Source organism: Mustela nigripes, chromosome 1, assembly GCF_022355385.1.
Source record: "Mustela nigripes isolate SB6536 chromosome 1, MUSNIG.SB6536, whole genome shotgun sequence".
Classification (NCBI taxonomy): domain Eukaryota; kingdom Metazoa; phylum Chordata; class Mammalia; order Carnivora; family Mustelidae; genus Mustela; species Mustela nigripes.
The window spans coordinates 50197153-50214899 of NC_081557.1; the positions used below are offsets into that span (position 1 = coordinate 50197153).

At 38.0% G+C, this 17747-nt stretch overlaps 1 protein-coding gene across 2 annotated transcripts in view; it reads right to left on the minus strand.

Annotated features, from left to right (window-relative positions):
* Positions 1-17482, minus strand: part of PGM2L1 (phosphoglucomutase 2 like 1) — a 49924-nt gene extending 32442 nt beyond the window's left edge. Inside the window, exons 1-2 of one of the 2 annotated variants that reach the window (XM_059410644.1) lie at positions 17369-17482; positions 16730-16996 (exon numbers count right to left, since the gene is read on the minus strand). In XM_059410644.1, coding sequence (XP_059266627.1) covers positions 16730-16840 — 111 coding nt within the window. In that variant the 5' untranslated portion in view covers positions 16841-16996; positions 17369-17482. Of the gene's footprint in view, positions 1-16729; positions 16997-17368 lie in introns of those variants that run through there. The other variant, XM_059410653.1, reaches the window with a different exon arrangement.
* Positions 17483-17747: the final 265 nt, after the last annotated feature.

The following is a 17747-nucleotide window of genomic DNA, read 5'->3' on the forward strand; positions in this document are numbered from 1 at the left end:
TTGTCAATGAGGAATTCACCTATAAATCTTAGTTCCTACTTCTTTTATAAACCTAATATTTGTATAATTTTTATACAACTTGAATCTACTCTATTAATATTCTAGTACTAAACCTAACAGCATAAAAATAATTTAAAATGTGACCTTCATTGTTTAGAAGATTAGAACAGATCTAAAAAAACACAATATATATTCACAATCCAAACCTTAATATTGTTTTATATATAAAGATGAGGCAATGGACACTGGGGAGGGTATGTGCTTTGGGGAGCACTGTGACTTGTGTAAGATGGATAAATCACAGACCTGTACCCCTGAAACAAGTAATAAAGTAAAAAGAAAGGGTGCCTGGTTGGCTCAGTGGGTTAAAGCCTCTGCCTTCGGCTCAGGTCATGATCCCAGGTCTTGGGATCGAGCCCTGCATCGGGCCCTGCATCGGGCCCTCTGCTCAGCGGGGAGCCTGCTTCCTCCCTCCCTCTCTGCCTGCCTCTCTGCCTATTTGTGATCTCTGGCTGTCAAATAAATAAATAAAATCTTTAAAAAAAAAAAAGTAAAAAGAAAAAAAAAGGATGAGTCAATATACAAAATTGACTTTTTAGTGGCTCAAATATAGCTAAAATTGCAAAGCTACAAATAACATTTTAAAATTTTACTGACAGAAGCTGCTGTCTAAACAATAAATACCCATTTTATAAAACTACAGAAAAAAATATTAAAGCTTATTTCTAAACAGAAGTTAAAATAGGAAACTGCAATCTGAAAATCCAAAGGGTAAACACAACTGACATTTACTTCTGAGGGTCAGCCAGTTTGAAGATCCAAATCTAGAGACTTGGAGTAGAACATGTTTTCCCAACCAGCTGCTTCCTTATTGAGTCCAAAATATACTCTTGCTAATCAATAATTTTTTCCCATTTAAAGGTCTTTGTATAATTCTAAATTTTATTTCTCCATCTTTAAAATTTATTTTTCATACAGAAGTATAATTGACATACATTATATTGTTTTAAGTATAAAATAGTGATTTGAAAATTCAATAGATTACACAATGCTGGGACGCCTGGGTGGCTCAGTTGGTTAAGCAGCTGCCTTCGGCTCAGGTCATGATCCCAGCGTCCTGGGATCAAGTCCCATATCGGGCTCCTTGCTCCGCAGGGAGCCTGCTTCTCCGTCTGCCTCTGCCTTCCACTCTGTCTGCCTGTGCTCGCTCTCGCTCACTCTCTCTGACAAATAAATAAAATCTTTAAAAAAAAAAAAAAAGATTACACAATGCTCACCATGATAAATGTAGTTATACCATCTGTCACCATATGTTAATACAATACAGTATTATTGACAATATTCCCTGTGCTATACTCCTCATCTCCATGACTTGTTTATTTTATAACTAGAAGTTTGTATTTCTCAATCCCTCTTGCGTATTCTGCATATGCCCCCACCCCCTCCCCTCTGGGGACCACCAGTTTGTTCTCTGTATTTATGAGTCTGTTTTTGGTTTTTGTTTGTTCATTTGTTTTGTGTTTTAGATTACAGATATAAGTAAAATAATTTCTCATTTAAAAAGATTATAGAAATTAGCATAAATTAAATTGGCTTAAATAAATTCGAATGACTATTCTTGTCATATAAAATGAGTTGTCATTAATAAGAATTGGCTTAATAAAATTTGAGAAATAACCAGTTAATTAATATAAAAATTGTATCCAGGAAATAAAGATTCTAACTACTCAAAAAGCAGAAAATACAATTCCAAATATACTATATTAACATTTAAGTATAATACTAAATATATCAAAATTATTATGAAGATCAAAATGTTGATTATATTTCAAAACTGAAGATTACATAGGCATAGTCTTTTTTCTTTACTGTTCAATAACATAGTCATATTCAAGTATGTATTAAGCTTTAAACAAAAAATATTTCTCATATAAGGCAATCAAAATAAAGCATTTCAAATGTTTGTTGTTTTTCTTTATGTATTCTGACACATACTTTTCTTGACTAAAACTGCTTCTTAAAAAATAAGGTGTTGGGGCACCTGGGTGGCTCAGTGGGTTAAAGCCTCTGCCTTGGCTCGGGTCATGATCCCAGCGTTCTGGGATCGAGTCCCGCATTGAGCCCCGAATTGGGCTGTCTGCTCAGCCAGGAGTCTGCTTCCCTTCCTCTCTCTCTGCCTGCCTTTTTGCCTACTTGTGATCTCTGTCTGTCAAATAAATAAATAAATAGATAAATAATATTTTTTAAAAAATAAAAAATAAAGTCTTAATTAAAAAAAAAATAGAAAAATCACCTCAGTAGATACAGAGAAAGCATTTGAAAAATTCAACAGCCAATAATTATTTTTAAATTTCTCAGTAAATTTTTAATAGTAATTCCAAGAGGCATCTACCCAAGAGAAATGTTTGAAACATGTTCACACAAAGACCTGTAAATGAATTTTTTTTCTGTAAATGAATTTTAATAATAGATTTATTCTCAACAGTGGAAACCTGCTGTCCATCAACAGGTGAATGAGTAAAAAAAATTGTTGTATATCCATAAAATGGAATAACATTTAGCAATAAAAAGGAATAAACTGCTGAAATAGGCAACAAAATGGATAAATCTCACAAGCATTATGTTAAGTGAAGGAAGCTAGACATGAAAAGTCTACATATTGCATGATTTCTGTAAAGGCAAATTATAGGGACAATAAAGAACTATTACAACTCAACAATAAAAAGACAACCCAATTTAAAAAGGGGCAAAGGAGGGATCCCTGAATGGCTCAGTTGGTTGCGTATCTGACTTCCACTAGGGTCATGAACTTGGGGTCCTGGGATCAAGCCCCTGGAATAAACCCAGAGTCAAGATCTCTCCTCAGTGTGGAGTCTGCTTCTCCTTCTGCCCCTTGGTAGCACCCCTGCTCATGCTCTCTCCCACTCTCAAATAAATATAATCTTTAAAAAAAATTAAAAAACAGGCAAAGGATTCACTAAAGAAGATATATAAATAGACAATTCACTGTAATAAGTATTGATTTGTGCTACAGTATAGATGAACTTTGAAAATATGCTAAGTGAAAGAACGCAGACACAAAAGTCACATACAACAATAGTATACTTCCATTTATATGAAAGGTCCAGAATAGGCAAATTTAGACAGATGAGTGGTTGTCAGGAGCTGGGGTGGGGGAGGAGGAACAGGGAGTGACTACTAATGGGTACGGGGTTTCTTTCTGGGATGATTACAATGTTTGGGAATTAGATAGTGGTAACAATTGCACAACCCCTTGAATATACTAAAACCCACTGAATCATTCATTTTAAAGTGGTAAATTTTATTTCACATTATGTGAATAGTATCTCAGTTAACAAAAACTACAGGACAAAATTAGATCAGTGATTGAAAGGGGTTGGAGCAAGGGGATTCACTACAAAAGGGGCAGGAGGGAACTTTTTGCAGTGATACAAATGCTCTTTGTGATGTTGATTGTTATTCAATTGTATACACTTTTCAAAATTCATTAAATGGAACACTTAAAAGAATGAAACTTACTGTCCATTATGTAAATGCAAGTTATACCTCAATAAGTCTGACTTAAAAAAAAGTATATAGAAAAACCCTAAAGCTGAGTATGAAGTAGAGGAAATATGCATAAACCCAGAAGCACAGGGTTTTACATTATAAAGTATGAATTAATAACAAACAATATTAGGTGGGTTTTTTCAATTACCTTTATAAAACATTTGAAAAATATAATTTAAAGTTAAAAATACAAAACTTGAAAGATACCTAATTCTCTTCATGAAGCAGAGTTTTTTTTTTTTTTTTAAAGACATGCAAATTACAAAAATAAAGTCATGGGTGTGAGATGCACTGTAGTAGCATATCAACTCTCTTACTTTTAAGTTTTTCCTGATAATTATGTAAAAGTTCCTTGATGTTTGGGATATTTAAATCATAATTCTATGTAAGTATGAATCTAATTTTACAGAAACCACAATGAAACTTACTATCTTTGTAAAATATGACATTTCTCTTTTTTTTTTTTTTTAAGATTTTTTATTTATTTGACAGACAGAGATCCCAAGTAGGCAGAGAGGCAGACAGAGAGAGAGGAGGAAGCAGGCTCCCTGCTGAGCAGAGAGCCCAATATGGGGCTCGATCCCAGGACCCTGGGATCATGACCTGAGCCGAAAGCAGAGGCTTTAACCCACTGAGCCACCCAGGCGCCCCGTAAAATATGACATTTCTACCTAGTGAACATCTTAGGTTGTATTTTATGTTATTTTATTGTTGACTTGCATTTTGTTAAGGAACTATACCTTCTGGTACTATTTAGGCAAAAGTTAACAGTATCCACATTTTCAAAGTTATAGGGGCACCTGGGTGGCTCAGTGGGTTAAATGCTCTGCCTTCTGCTCAGGTCATGATCCCAGGGTCCTGGGCTCCAGCCCCACATCAGGCTCCCTGCTCAGTGGGGAGCCTGCTTCTCCCTCTTCTCCTCCCCTCTCCATTTCTGCTCTCTCTCTCTCAAATAAAAAAAAAAAGCTCAGAACAGTACTTGGCATGTAACAAAGCCACACACACACACCCAGTTTGTTATGCTTAAACTCCACTCCAGTCTCCCCCTATATCTTCAGGTCCAGCAAGAGTTTAAACCACTATCACGGGGCTTCGGCGAATAGAGCCCATCTGCCTGGGTTCTGATCCCACAGCCACCATTAACTAGCTGCGTGATCTTGGACAAGTAATTGAACCTCTCTGTTCTTTAGTTTCCTCATTTGTAAAACACTAGTGATAAGAATATTGGGACCTGATGAGAGTATTATCAAAAAAGGGGGGGCACCCGGGTGGTTCAGTGCGTTAAGCCTCTACTTTCGGCTCAGGTCATGATCTCAGGGTCCTGGGATAGATCCCTGCATTGGACTCTCTGCTCAGCAGGGGGCCTGCTTCCTCCTCTCCTCTGCCTGCCTCTCTGCCTACTTGTGATCTCTGTCAAATAAATAAATAAAATATTTTTAAAAATTATATATTAAGTATTTACATATTATAAAAAACACAATACTTCAATTTTGGGATTTGAGTATTTTCAGGCACTGAAATAGTTTTGACCAAGTGATTTTTTTTTTTAAAGGAGCTGTTCAGCTTCCAAGGTTATCTTGACTTTGAATTAAATGAAAAACAAAGCTATTTTCAACCAAAGAGGAAATTTAGACAAAACTCTAGTATTCTTAGATATGCCTTGTTTACTTCGGAGAAAAATGGAAGGAGAGGAAAATGGGATCAGTTAAGTGGATATGGGAATTTAAACTGAACCTGTAATTTATTTCTTTAAAAAGGAGATCGGATTCAAATTTAGCAAAATATTGTAACAAAATAGGAGATGCTTATCATTCTGTATTTTCATTTATTTTGTTTTAAGATTTTGTTTATTTATTTGAGAGAGACAGAGAGATCACAAGATCATAACCTGAGCCGAAGGCAGAGGCTTTAACCCACTGAGCCACCCAGGCACCCCTCATTCTGTGTTTTTATAAAGGAGAGGTCAATTTATTAAAAAGGCTCATTACTTCTTTAATTCATTGGAAGGCTCTATAATCATCCTAATGTAAAACTCTGTTACCCATAATTCTAGAAGAGTCTCCAGGCTACCCTCCACATCTCCAACCCATCTCATCCTAATTACATACTGCCAGACTAATCAGCCAAGAACCAACACACTAAAGCCCAGTTCCATTTATATCAAATATAAAGGTTAGGAATTAGGTTCCAAAAGCCAGAGATCAAAATATTTTCAGATTGAAATACTCTCTCCATTTCTCTGAATCTAAGTTTGGATACAGGGTTAAAAAAAAAAAATGGGAATAACTACCTCAAACAATCCTTGAAAGATTAAGAGTTTGGGTTTTTGTTTTTTTTTTTTTTTATATGAAAGCATCTATTAACATATCTGGATAGCTGGCACATGATCACTCAATAAACAAGAGATTTCCTTTTTCCTTTACGTAATCTTTTTTTTTTTTTTAGATTGTTTTTAAAAAATTTATTCCTTTGAGAGAGAGAGCACCGCCAATGAGGTCAGGAGCAAGAGGAGGGTCATTGGGAGAGGGAGAAGCAGACTTCCCACTGAGCAGAGAGCTCAACCCTGGGATCTAGCCCTGGGCCAAATGCAGATGACACCCAGGAGCTCCTCCTTTATGTAATCTTCACTGCCACAGCAGTCCATACACTATACTTGAGCTAAAATTTAAAAAAAAAAATCTTCATTATTCTTTTGTACACTGCCCATTCAGTTTCATTTCCCTGATCAGTTTCGTTTTCCATTTTATTTTTCTATTTCTCCCACCTTAAATTTCCTGTCCCCATATTCATCATCTATTTCTATCTTATTTATTCTTCAAGGCCCAGCTCCAATTCTATTTGTTACGTAGTCTTCCTGACTTTCAATTTCTATGGCTCTTAAAAAGCAGTGTCAGATAGTTGACCATTAATTGTTCTTTACTTGTATCATTTTTTAAAAAAGATTTATTTATTTGATAGAGACACAGTGAGAAAGGGAATACAATTAGAGGGAGTGGGAGAGGGAGAAGCAGGCTCTCCGCTGAGCATGGAGCCCAATTCGGGGCCGATCCCAGGACCTTGGGATCATGACCTGAGCCCAAGGCAGATGCTTAACAACTGAGCCACCCAGGTGCCCCATTTGTATCTTATTTTATTTTTTAAGTAGGCTTCAAACCCAGCATGGAGCCCAATGCAGGGCTTGAACTCACCACCCTGAGATTAAGTCTCGAGCTGAGATGAAGAGTCAGATGCTTAAAAAGTTGAGCTACCTTGGTGCCCCTCTTTATTTGTATTTTAAATATTATTATTAATTTTGAACTATATTCATACATTTTCCTACTTAATAAAATACTAATAATACAGGGGCGCCTCAGTGGCTCAGCCATTAAGTGTCTGCCTTCAGATCAGGTCACGATCCCAAAGTCCTCCAATCGAGCCCCACATTGGGTCCCCTGCTCAATAGGAAACCTGCTTCTCCCTTTCCCACCTTCCCTGCTTGTGTTCCCTCTCTTGCTGTGTCTCCATCAATAAATAAATAAATCTTTAAAAAAAAAAAACCTAATAATTCGTATAAAGCTAAACAGGTCTTTGACTATTACCATCCGTCCCTGGCCCCTCCTGTAGGGGGAGCCAGTACTGTTGTGATGTATCCTTCCAGATCTTTACTGGAGAGAGTTTTGCTTTCTTTTTTTTTTATATATAGGGTATCATATGGCACAAACTGTTCTGCAACTTGCTTATTTCACTTAATATATCTTGGATATCCTTTCAATACATATAGATCTATATATATGTTTTTTGTTCCTGTTTTACTGAGAAACAACTGACATCACTGTAAGTTTAAGATACACAGCATGATGGTTTAATTTATATATACAATCAACCTTTGAACAACACACGTTTGAACTGAGCAGGTCCACTTATATGCAAATTTTTTTTAGTAAAATCAGTACAAAATTGTGAATTTATTTTCCCTTTATGATTTTCTTTTGTCTAGCTTTATTCTTTTGTAAGAATATATTTTGTAATACATATAACATACAAAATATGTGTTATTCAACTATGTTATCATTAAGGCTTCTGGTGAAAAGAAGCCTATTATTAAGTTTTTGGTTTTTTTTTTTAAGATTTTTATTTATTTATTTGACAGACAGATCACAAGTAGGCAGAGAGAAAGGAAGGGAATCAGGCTCCCTGCTGAGCAGAGAGCCCGACGTGGGGCTCGATCCCAGGACCCTGAGATCATGACCCGAGCTGAAGGCAGAGAAAAATGTGAAGCAGAAACCATAAAATAAAACCACTATTTACATTAAAGAGATCTTATGATTAGCTGAAAGCTAAAAGGCCTATGTATCTGAGAAGCATAGGATTTTTCATTTACATTATAATTTTCATATTCTTCAGGACATTTGATATGACCATGCCATAGTTTTGTTTGGTAAGATCCAGTGCTCACTAAATTATCTGGTGTAAAAGGTCCCATGAAGGATTAGCTATGGTGACCTACCTGTCTCTTCTTTTCTACCAGAAAAATATTCTTTTCTCCATTAACTCTCTCAGTACTAACTGGCAGTAAATAGAAATTGACTAATGAAAAAAAATATTTTAGCATAATCTGCACTAAATTATGTATCAATCTTTCATTCTGGGGAAAATATATTTATAAAAAACAACCAGACACATGAAATATGTAAAAACAATTAAACAAGCAAATCATGCTGTCTCTCTAAGACAATTAAAGAAATCTAATATAGATAATCCAGGGAGGGACTATGAAAATCTAAAATGGTGAAATATAATACTTACATTCTTTGGTTAGTTCAATGTATCTTACAAGTAAAATCTGAAAGAATCAAATGAAGACAAATTCCTTTTCATCAGGTTCTCTAGGCTCTGATTTTTTAAACAGGAAAGATAGAGGGAAAATAATTCTAGATCAAGGATATATCCACATAGGCTTTCTTTTTTTTTAATTTTATATTTATTTGACAGATAGAGATCACAAGTAGGCAGAGAGGTAGGCAGAGAGAGAGAGAGAGGAGGAAGCAGGTTCCCCGCTGAGCAGAGAGCCCCATGTGGGGCTCAATCCCAGAATCCTGAGATCATGACCTGAGCTGAAGGCAGCAGCTTTAACCCACTGAGCCACCCAGGCGCCCCTCCACATAGGCTTTCTAATGGCCTCGTAGAAAACTTGAAGGAACTAATCAAAAATCCTTTAAGAAAGAAAAGATAGGGGCACCTGGGTAGTTCAGGGTTAAGCCTCTGCCTTGGGCTCAGTTCATGGTCTCAGAGTCCTGGGATTGAGCCCCGCATCAGGCTCTCTGCTTGGCAGGGAGCCTCCTTCCCCTACTCTGCCTGTCTCTCTGCCTACTTGTGATTTCTCTCTGTGTCAAATAAATAAATAAAAAGAAAATTGAGCAGATAGTACAAGGTGTTCTCTTCAGTTTCCCCTGTTGTGAACATCTTGTATTAGTGTGGTACATTTGTTGTAATTGATCCAATATTGATCCAATACTATGAACTAAAGTCCATAGTTTACATATGGGTAGTAACAAATACATAATGTATTGCACATTACAGTATCAAACAAGTATAGCTTAACTGCTCTAAAAATCCCTTGTGCTCCTTCCTTTCCCCAGGTAATTTTTTTTTAAGATTTTATTTATTTATTTGACAGACAGAGATCACAAGTAGGCAGAGAGGGAGGTAGAGAGAGAGGAAGGGAAGCAGGCTCCCTGCTGAGCAGAGAGCCCGATGTGGGGCTCGATCCCAGGACCCTGAGATCATGACCTGAGCCGAAGGCAGAGGCTTTAACCCTCTGAGCCACCCAGGTGCCCCAGGTAATTTTTTTTTTCACTCCTTCCTTTCCCCAGGTAATTTTAAAAAAATTTTTCTCTATAGTTTTACCTTTTTCAGAATGACATATAGAGTCATACAGTATGTAGCTTTTTCAGAATGCCATCTTTCATTAAATAGTAAGTATTTAAAGTTTAACTATATTTTTGTGGCTTGATAGATTATTTCTTTTTTGTGGCTTGATAACTTTTTAAAAAAATCAATAAATAATATTCTACTGTACTGATGTACCAAAGTTTGTTTAACTATTCACCTACTGAAGGACACCTTGGTTGCTTCCAGTTTTAAGTATATTTTTAATTTGAAAAAATAATAGTTTCAGTTGAAGATGAAAGTCTCAAACACTTGTCTCCTCATCTTCCTGAGAATTTTTTACATGAGAGTAAAGGTATAAAAGGACTAAACCCATAATGGGTACTGAGGACTAGATGAAATTTCAACATATTTCTGAAAGAAAGTAGCATGAAACAAAGCACAGTAAGCCAAAACCCTATTTATCCCAATAACATCTACATTTGGTTCCAGCAATCCCACTCTGGGTATATGCTAAAAGAACTGAAAGCAGGTGGGATGTCTGGGTGGCTCAGTTGGTTAAGAATTGAAAGCAGGGTCTTGAGATATTTGCACATCTGTGTTCACAGCAGCACTATTCACAACAGCCAGGGGGTGGATGCAACCCAAATGTCCACTGATGAATGAAAGGATATATGAAGTGTGATTGACCATATTATTCAGCCTTAAAGAAGGAAATCCTGTCATAGGCTACAACAAGATGAGCCTTTAACACATCATACTAAGTGAAATAAACTGTCACAAAAAGACAAATACTGTATGATTCTCTTTTTATGAACTATCTAAAGTAGTCAAATTCACAGAAATGGAATAGAATTGTGATTACCAGTGAGTGAGGGGAGAAGTAAAAGGGGACTTACATAACAGCTGGGTTTCAGATTTGCAAGCTGAAAAAGTTCTAGAGATCCATTTCACAACAATGTAATATAATTAACACTTCTGAACTGTACACTTAAAAATCATTAAGATGGTAATTTTAGTTTATATGTTTTTTCGCCACAATAAAAAAATTACTAAATCTTATGTTTTGTCTTCAGGTTGATCTTCAAAATTGAACATAATGTAAACATAAGTTAAGATCATCTAAATATTGTTCATTGTGAATCCCTGTAGTGGATTTGAATAAAATTTGCTTCTGTTCAGGCCCACCTATGTTTCCTGAAGGTATTGAGATCAAAATGCATTTTTTCTTAAACTCTGTCAATTCATTGTTCAAAATCATGCCCTGTTTTCGTTTGCTTCATGTTCAAACCATAACCTGCTTACTCAGGTCCTCCTTCCTACCCTCTTCCCTCCCTCTTCCCCTCCCTTCTTCTCTACTATCCATGGATAACTGCCTTTCTTTTTTAAATGTTGTTGCCAGAAAAACACACCATCTTCACCATATCATTAACATCTTCCAGCTTTTTATTATTTATGGCATAGACACATTTCCTGAAGCCCAGTGTGGATCTAGCACTCTATGGTCATCTGGGATTTCTTTACATTGGGGTAATTCATCCATGTCAGTGCCAGTGTCCTCTTAAAATAAATGGTCAATTGGGAGCTCTGATTTGTGAGTTGGGCTTATCATTCTGTAGATTTTGTTAGCACTAAGTACATTATTTAAACTTTTAAGAGAATAACTAAAACGTAACTACTGAAATTTAGGAGAGATAGAGAATTGTGTAAGTGAGCTCTGAGTTTTTATAGCACATATTTGACAAATAATAACCTAAGTCAGGATGCCTGGGTGGCTCAGTTGGTTGGACGATTGCTCAGGTCATGATCCTGGAGTCCCGGGATCGAGTCCCGCATCGGACTCCCAGCTCCATGGGGAGTCTGCTTCTCTCTCTGACCTTCTCCTCGTTCATGCTCTCTCTCACTGTCTCTCTCTCAAGTAAATAAATAAAATCTTAAAAAAAAATAATAACCTAAGTCAAGGACTACTGGTACTGGCATATCATTTAGTCTTTTGATGGTAACCATGAGAATAACTAAAAACAAACAGCTCAAAATGGCTTCTAAGGAGCAAATAAAAAATGAGAAGTGGTTAGGAACATTGTTTTCTATTATGTTCTCTTTTGTACTTTTTTTTTTAATCACAAGCATGTATTTCTTTAAAATAAATAAAAATGCCTTGAATATGAAATGGTGGAAACTGATGAGAAAATGTAAGAAGTCTGGAAACAAAAAGAAATAAGGAATTTCATTTCTAAGAAGTAAAATAAATTCAACCCCTTATTTATATGCACTAAATTTCTCAGAGGGAGAATGCTGTTGCCAGGGAGACCAAAGCAAACTGTTGATCTGCAAATTCAGCTCTTTAAAAAAATTCCATGACATTTATTCTGCAATTACATCCTACTCAGGTTTAACAAAAGCCAATAAAATAGCTTTAAATTAAGTCCTTGAACCTGGGGTATGTTACTAACATTTACTAAATATTCAGGTTATAGAGTATAGTGCAGTAATAAGAAAACTAGAGTAAAGGTCAGGTTCTAATTCTAGTCCCAACTCTACTGCTTAAAAGTCATACATCCTTGGGTAAGTCATTTACCTTTTCTTAAACTAAGTTTATTTACTTGTAAAAATGGGGATAACTACTGCCTGGCTTGCCTACCATTCAGGGTTGCTGTGAGTATCAAATGAGATTTAGATCATTTTACAAAAGTTTGAAACATTACACAAATAAATTCAACTAGTAAGTACTAATATTTCCCCCAAATTAATAAAACCATATGTATTCCATACTCTTCATTGATTAAAGACCAAGTTAATTAGAAAAATGTGAACCAAAAGAGTAATATAAACTAGTATTGTAAAACTTGGATTGAACTAGGTGGCAGATAGATGCTGTGGTCCAGACTCTACCACAACTTCTTCAGGTCTCTATACAATGAAATTACACTAGACCGCCTTTGTAGATGTGCTTCTTGGATATATTTTCTATCACACAATGATGATTTAAAAGGGAATTCATTCACCACTAGTTTCCTGGGCTATATTTTGCTTGAAAAAGTTTCACTGCTAGATATCAGAAAATCACTGGCTTAAAGTCTTTTGTTTCTAGTTTCAGGCATTTCAACCCTAACCTAACCTAACTCATCTTTAGCTTGACATTCTATCCTTTCTCAACAGAGACCTACATTTTGAGACCAGAGTGCTCTACTTTCTATTTCTCAAAATGCCATGGCCAATCTCTGCCTGCACATTTCGTCAATCTATAGCTGTTGCTCCTCCAACTGACTGAACAGCGCTGCCCAGTACTGTCCCACTCCCCACCCACACATTCACACACCCAAACTTGAGCAGTACTCAGTATCTCGGTTGTATCTGTTTTCAAAAAGTTAAAATTTACAGTAGATCAGAAACAGGTAATGGTTGTCATATTAAAGAGAATCTGGCTTCTAGGCCAGTCAAGACTTGTCTATAATGTGATAGAATGATGAAAACATTGAAAAAAAGAAATTGGAAGAAAGTGGGAGGCTTTAGCCCTAAAGCATAGAAGGGAAAGAGCACTTTATAAGAGTCATCTGTGCATTACCTGGAGAAGGAACACCTTGAACTTCGGACTTGTTGGGTTCCAGTGGTAGGATAGTCCCATCACAGAAATGGATGCATTTACTTATTACTGGCCAATGCTGTTAAACATTTAAGCATGTATCTGAATCCCTGTGATCTGATTTCATGATTACTATAAATCTTCTTAGTCTTTGACTTCCCTTATGGTACTTCTAGCAAATACCCTGACTAGAGACAAATCCACTTACATTACATCTATACCCTAAATTAATAAAACTGCATTCTGAATTCAGACATCAGTTTCAGTTTCTTGAGGAGGGTCAATCCATCCCGAGACAAGACAAACTAACAAAGTCTGAAGGCATAAAAACTCAGGGTCAGATAAGGAACTACAGTAAATTAAACAACAGAATGCCACCGCATAGAAACTATGTGGGGTACTCCAGACTGCCCCAATAAAAACCCTGTCTCATTGCATTATTTTCTTTTTAACACTTACATACACCTTTATTCAAGGCCACTAAACACATACTAAAGCTCTTCTATGACATGGTCTCACATACCTTTCCAAAAATTTCTCTTACCCAAAGCTACAGCAGAAACAAATGCTCTAAGTACACCAAGTTTCTATCTCTGCTTGGAATAGCTCCTCTCTATGTTGGCAAGTCTAAATATTAACTAATTCTGAGAGTTTAACACAAATAATACTTTTTTTCATGAAGACTTTTCTAAGTACACCACCCTACCACAGCTAAAACTAGCAATTTTGGTGATATGGGCAAGCAGAGTCATTAAGAATCAGCCACATTTTATAGGCTCCTTTTTTTCACTAAAGAGATATTAATCAGGTAGTAAACTCAGTTTCTGTTCTAAGAGACAATATTTGTTGTCAGCCTGTAATATAATAAATGCTGTAAGTTTGATCCATTATTTCACATTTCCGCACTCTAAATTTCAGTGCCCTGGGATATAGCCTAGGTTAACCACACTATCAACCTACAGTAAATACACCTTTTTTACCAATTAAAAGTATTATTTCCCATATGAGAGGGATCAATTAATTACTTATTTTTATTAAATAATTATTAAAATTATTTAGATTTATTCCCTGGGCAAGGGCACTTAGTTGCTCCCTTTGTGAGCTTTTGTTTCATTTTCCCTTCTACGTTCTCTGAAGATAGAATCCCTATCTATTTCATTTTTGTATCTTCCACAGGTTTAGCTAGTATTTTTTTTAGCTAGTACTTTATATAGAAAGGGTACTTTAGGGGCACCTGGGTGGCTCAGTGGGTTAAGCCTCTGCCTTCGGCTCAGGTCATGGTCTCAGGGTCCTGGGATCAAGCCCTGCATCGAGCCCCACTTTGGGCTCTCTGCTGGGTGGGGAGCTTGCTTCCCCCTCTCTCTCTGCCTGCCTCTTTGCCTACTTGTGATCTCTCTCTCTGTCAAATAAATAAATAAAATCTAAAAAAAAAAAAAAAAGAAAAGAAAGGGTACTTTAAAAATAATTTAAGAATTTCTCTTCTATTTTCAGTGAAGGTTCCCCCTCAGTCTTTTTAAATGTATCCCATTTTATAAAGTCTTCCTTGATCATCCTGGCCCACAGATCACTCTTACTTTTGAATTCCTGTAAGGACTGCCTATAAATGTTAAATTGCCACAAATACTGTCCCAGTGTTATTTTTTGTGTTTATATGAATTTTATAGTCTTTTCATATTTTCATATATCCCAGTATCTAGACACAGCATAGACAATTAATAAATATTATTTCATTCAATCAATCTTTAAAAAATATCAAAGATTCGTTAGGAAAAGCATAGTCAAAACTGGCACCTAAAAAGAACAAAAGATCTCACCCATGGCAATGAAAACAAATTCCTATTGCTGGGATCAAAAGCTGTGACATGCATAGTAGTTACTAGCAAATTAAATTGTGTTGGAATTCTACAAGTGTTTTCAAATTTCATGAGTCCTCTTTTCTCTTCAGGGACACATAAGTGCCCAAAAACATTCATTTCCTGAAAATACCAATGAAAGCAGATGGCTTTAAAATAAAACAACTAACCTTATTAAACATATAAGATTATCATTCATTTGCAATTTGGTAAGGTTTCCATGCTGGAGACATTTATATAGTCAGTTTGTAGTACATTTGTTTTTATTGTATGCTGAGCATTAGCTCTTGTACTAAGCTATTTTCGGGCAAATGGCTTTAAAGTTACTTGCTTTTTATACATTCTTATGGTAATTAATGAGATATCAAAAATTCTGCACACTTGACTTAAAAAAATATTATGGTCAAATCCTATAATAAGGGAGTTAGTTCTTTAATTTGATATTTGAATCACAACACTCTCGAGTCTTCCCACTCCAAGCGTGGTCCACAGACCAGCAGCACTGGTATCACCTGGGAGCTCACTCTTGAGGCAGAATCTTAGACCCTACCCCAGGCCTATTAAATATGAATCTCCATTTTAGATCCCTAGGTGATCTGTAAGCACTTTAGGTTTTGAGAAGCACTGGTTTACACTCCAGAGGAAAAATAGAATGTCTGAGATGCCTATGAACAAGCAACAATAACTAACTTATTGTAATTGCTTATTTTTTGGTCTTATCTGCTAACTGAAGGCTTGTTGAGGTCAAACCCTTCTATTTCCTCACCAGTAGTAATCATCCCTAACAGGCTCGGAAAATATTGACCCAATGCTCCATAAATATTTTTTGCTAAATATATTAATGAAAATCAGACTTTTTCTGAAAGCAAAAATCAGACTTTTTCTGAAAGCAAATCCTTTAGAAAATTCTTGTGTACATGGTTTCACATACTGCCATACTAATTCCTTAATTCACTATTATTAATTCCATTTAAAATACATTGCCTTCTCTACTTCAACAAATGCATTTAATGCACTTGACAAGCAAAAGCTTGGATCATGTTCTCCTGTTGGAGTCACCAACGGCCTCTTCTACAAGTAAGAGAGCTGAATTTTAATTCTGGCTTTCACAGATCCATCACATATGCCTTCACATGATGAAATCACCCCAACAACTCCGAGGCGGTGGCAGGAGTAGAGGAAGAAAAGGAATGGGTAAAGCAAAAACACTTCCGTATCGGGAACATCAAGTGAAACCATGAAAACATGATTCTTTGAAAAGGATAGTTCCAGAAAATAACTCCCGGCAAGAGAAATAAAGAGGTAAAGGAACGCTTACCTTTCTCAAGAGCAAAAGGTGATACTAGAGAATACCAGGGAGTGATAAAAAACCAGTGACTACCTAGCAACAGAAGGTGGAAACACACCAGACCAGAAGTAAAGCGGAGAGCGGTTAAGGACATCTAAAAAGGGTACCATCAACCACTTTCAGGTTTGCAGAGAAGGAAGTCAAGGGAGGAGAAAGGAAATAGCTCTTTTAAGGGTTTAACTTACGACGATGATGATAATTATAATTATTTTTTATGAGAGAGAGACGCCGTGCTGTTGAAGGGCAGGGAGTGGGTGAGAAAGGGAGACTGCCATCCCGCGCACTGCAAAAAGAAGGGAGACTACTGGCAGCCCTGCTCAGCCGGTCCCGGGGAGGCGGCCCAAGCATAGGTGGGTGGCAACGCCCGGCTCCGCTGGTCCCCGCCCGGTGGCTTGAGCCATCTCCTCTGCAGCCTGCCGAGCACCGGGTGGGGTCGGGAAAAAGCGGACCGCGTATGCGAGGGCATGCGGGAGGACAGGGCTGATGCCGGGCTGACCAGGTACCCACCTTATCCCAACGAAGCCACTGCCCGATGGCCGTGTCTAGCTGAGGATCCCCGGTGTGGTAGGGGGCGTGGAGCAGGTTGGAGTTCAGGTCCCCCTCTGCATTTTCAGCCATGGCAGCGAGACTGGGGTGTGAGGGCCTGGGGGGCCGCGAAGACACTGGGTTGGGGGGGGCCTGAGATGCGCTCACCAGGGTTCTGACGCCCCCTCCTCAATGAAGGGCATCGGAGACCGACCAACCACGGGATGTCTGAGCCAGCTCCTGCTGCAGCTTTGGGGAAGCAGAAAAGAGGGGGATGAGGCTGCCCGCTCCCACCAAACCAGCTCCAGGTCTTTTTCTGCACGAACCGACTGAGGCGGTCGCACAGCGAGAGAACAACAACAGTCCCAGATGTCTGGGTCGTGGCCGCCGCCGCCGCCGCCGCCGCCGCCCTACGCCCCGCCCCACCTCCAGCGCCACAGGCCCCGCCCCTTCCCGCCCCTTCCCATTTAAGTCGCTGGGGCGTGAAGCCCGAGCCAGAGAGCGCGCCCGCGGTTCGTCTGTAGCAGTACGATCTCGGATCAGCCAGGGTGGTGAGGCGTTGGGGTTTTTTTTTTTTTTTTAATTTGCCTCTTGCCTCGCGTCTTATCCTTGTTACAGTACCCACGCACTCCCACGCGTCTCCTTTTCTCAATCAGCTGACGTATCCACCGCCAGTACCCCACTTCAGCAATCGCTCCGTGCACCATTGGCGCCCGCGTAGGAACCCTTTCTCCCTCCAGTTTCAACTTGGGGCACGCGCTTGGCGGGAGGGTGCAAGGGACTGTTACCTCAGGGCTTCACGGGAATTGTAGTTCTTCTCTTTCTCTGAGCTCTGTGGAGACTGCCGGAAAGACTACAACACCCAGCAGCTCCGCGCTCTCTCTTTCCTCAAATGAAAAAGATATGCCTGCAGGCTGTTCCCTACGGACACACCCTGTCCCTGCTTTGCTGCGCAGTGTGGCCATGGAATTAAATTAATTTAAAGCAGGACTAATGCAGT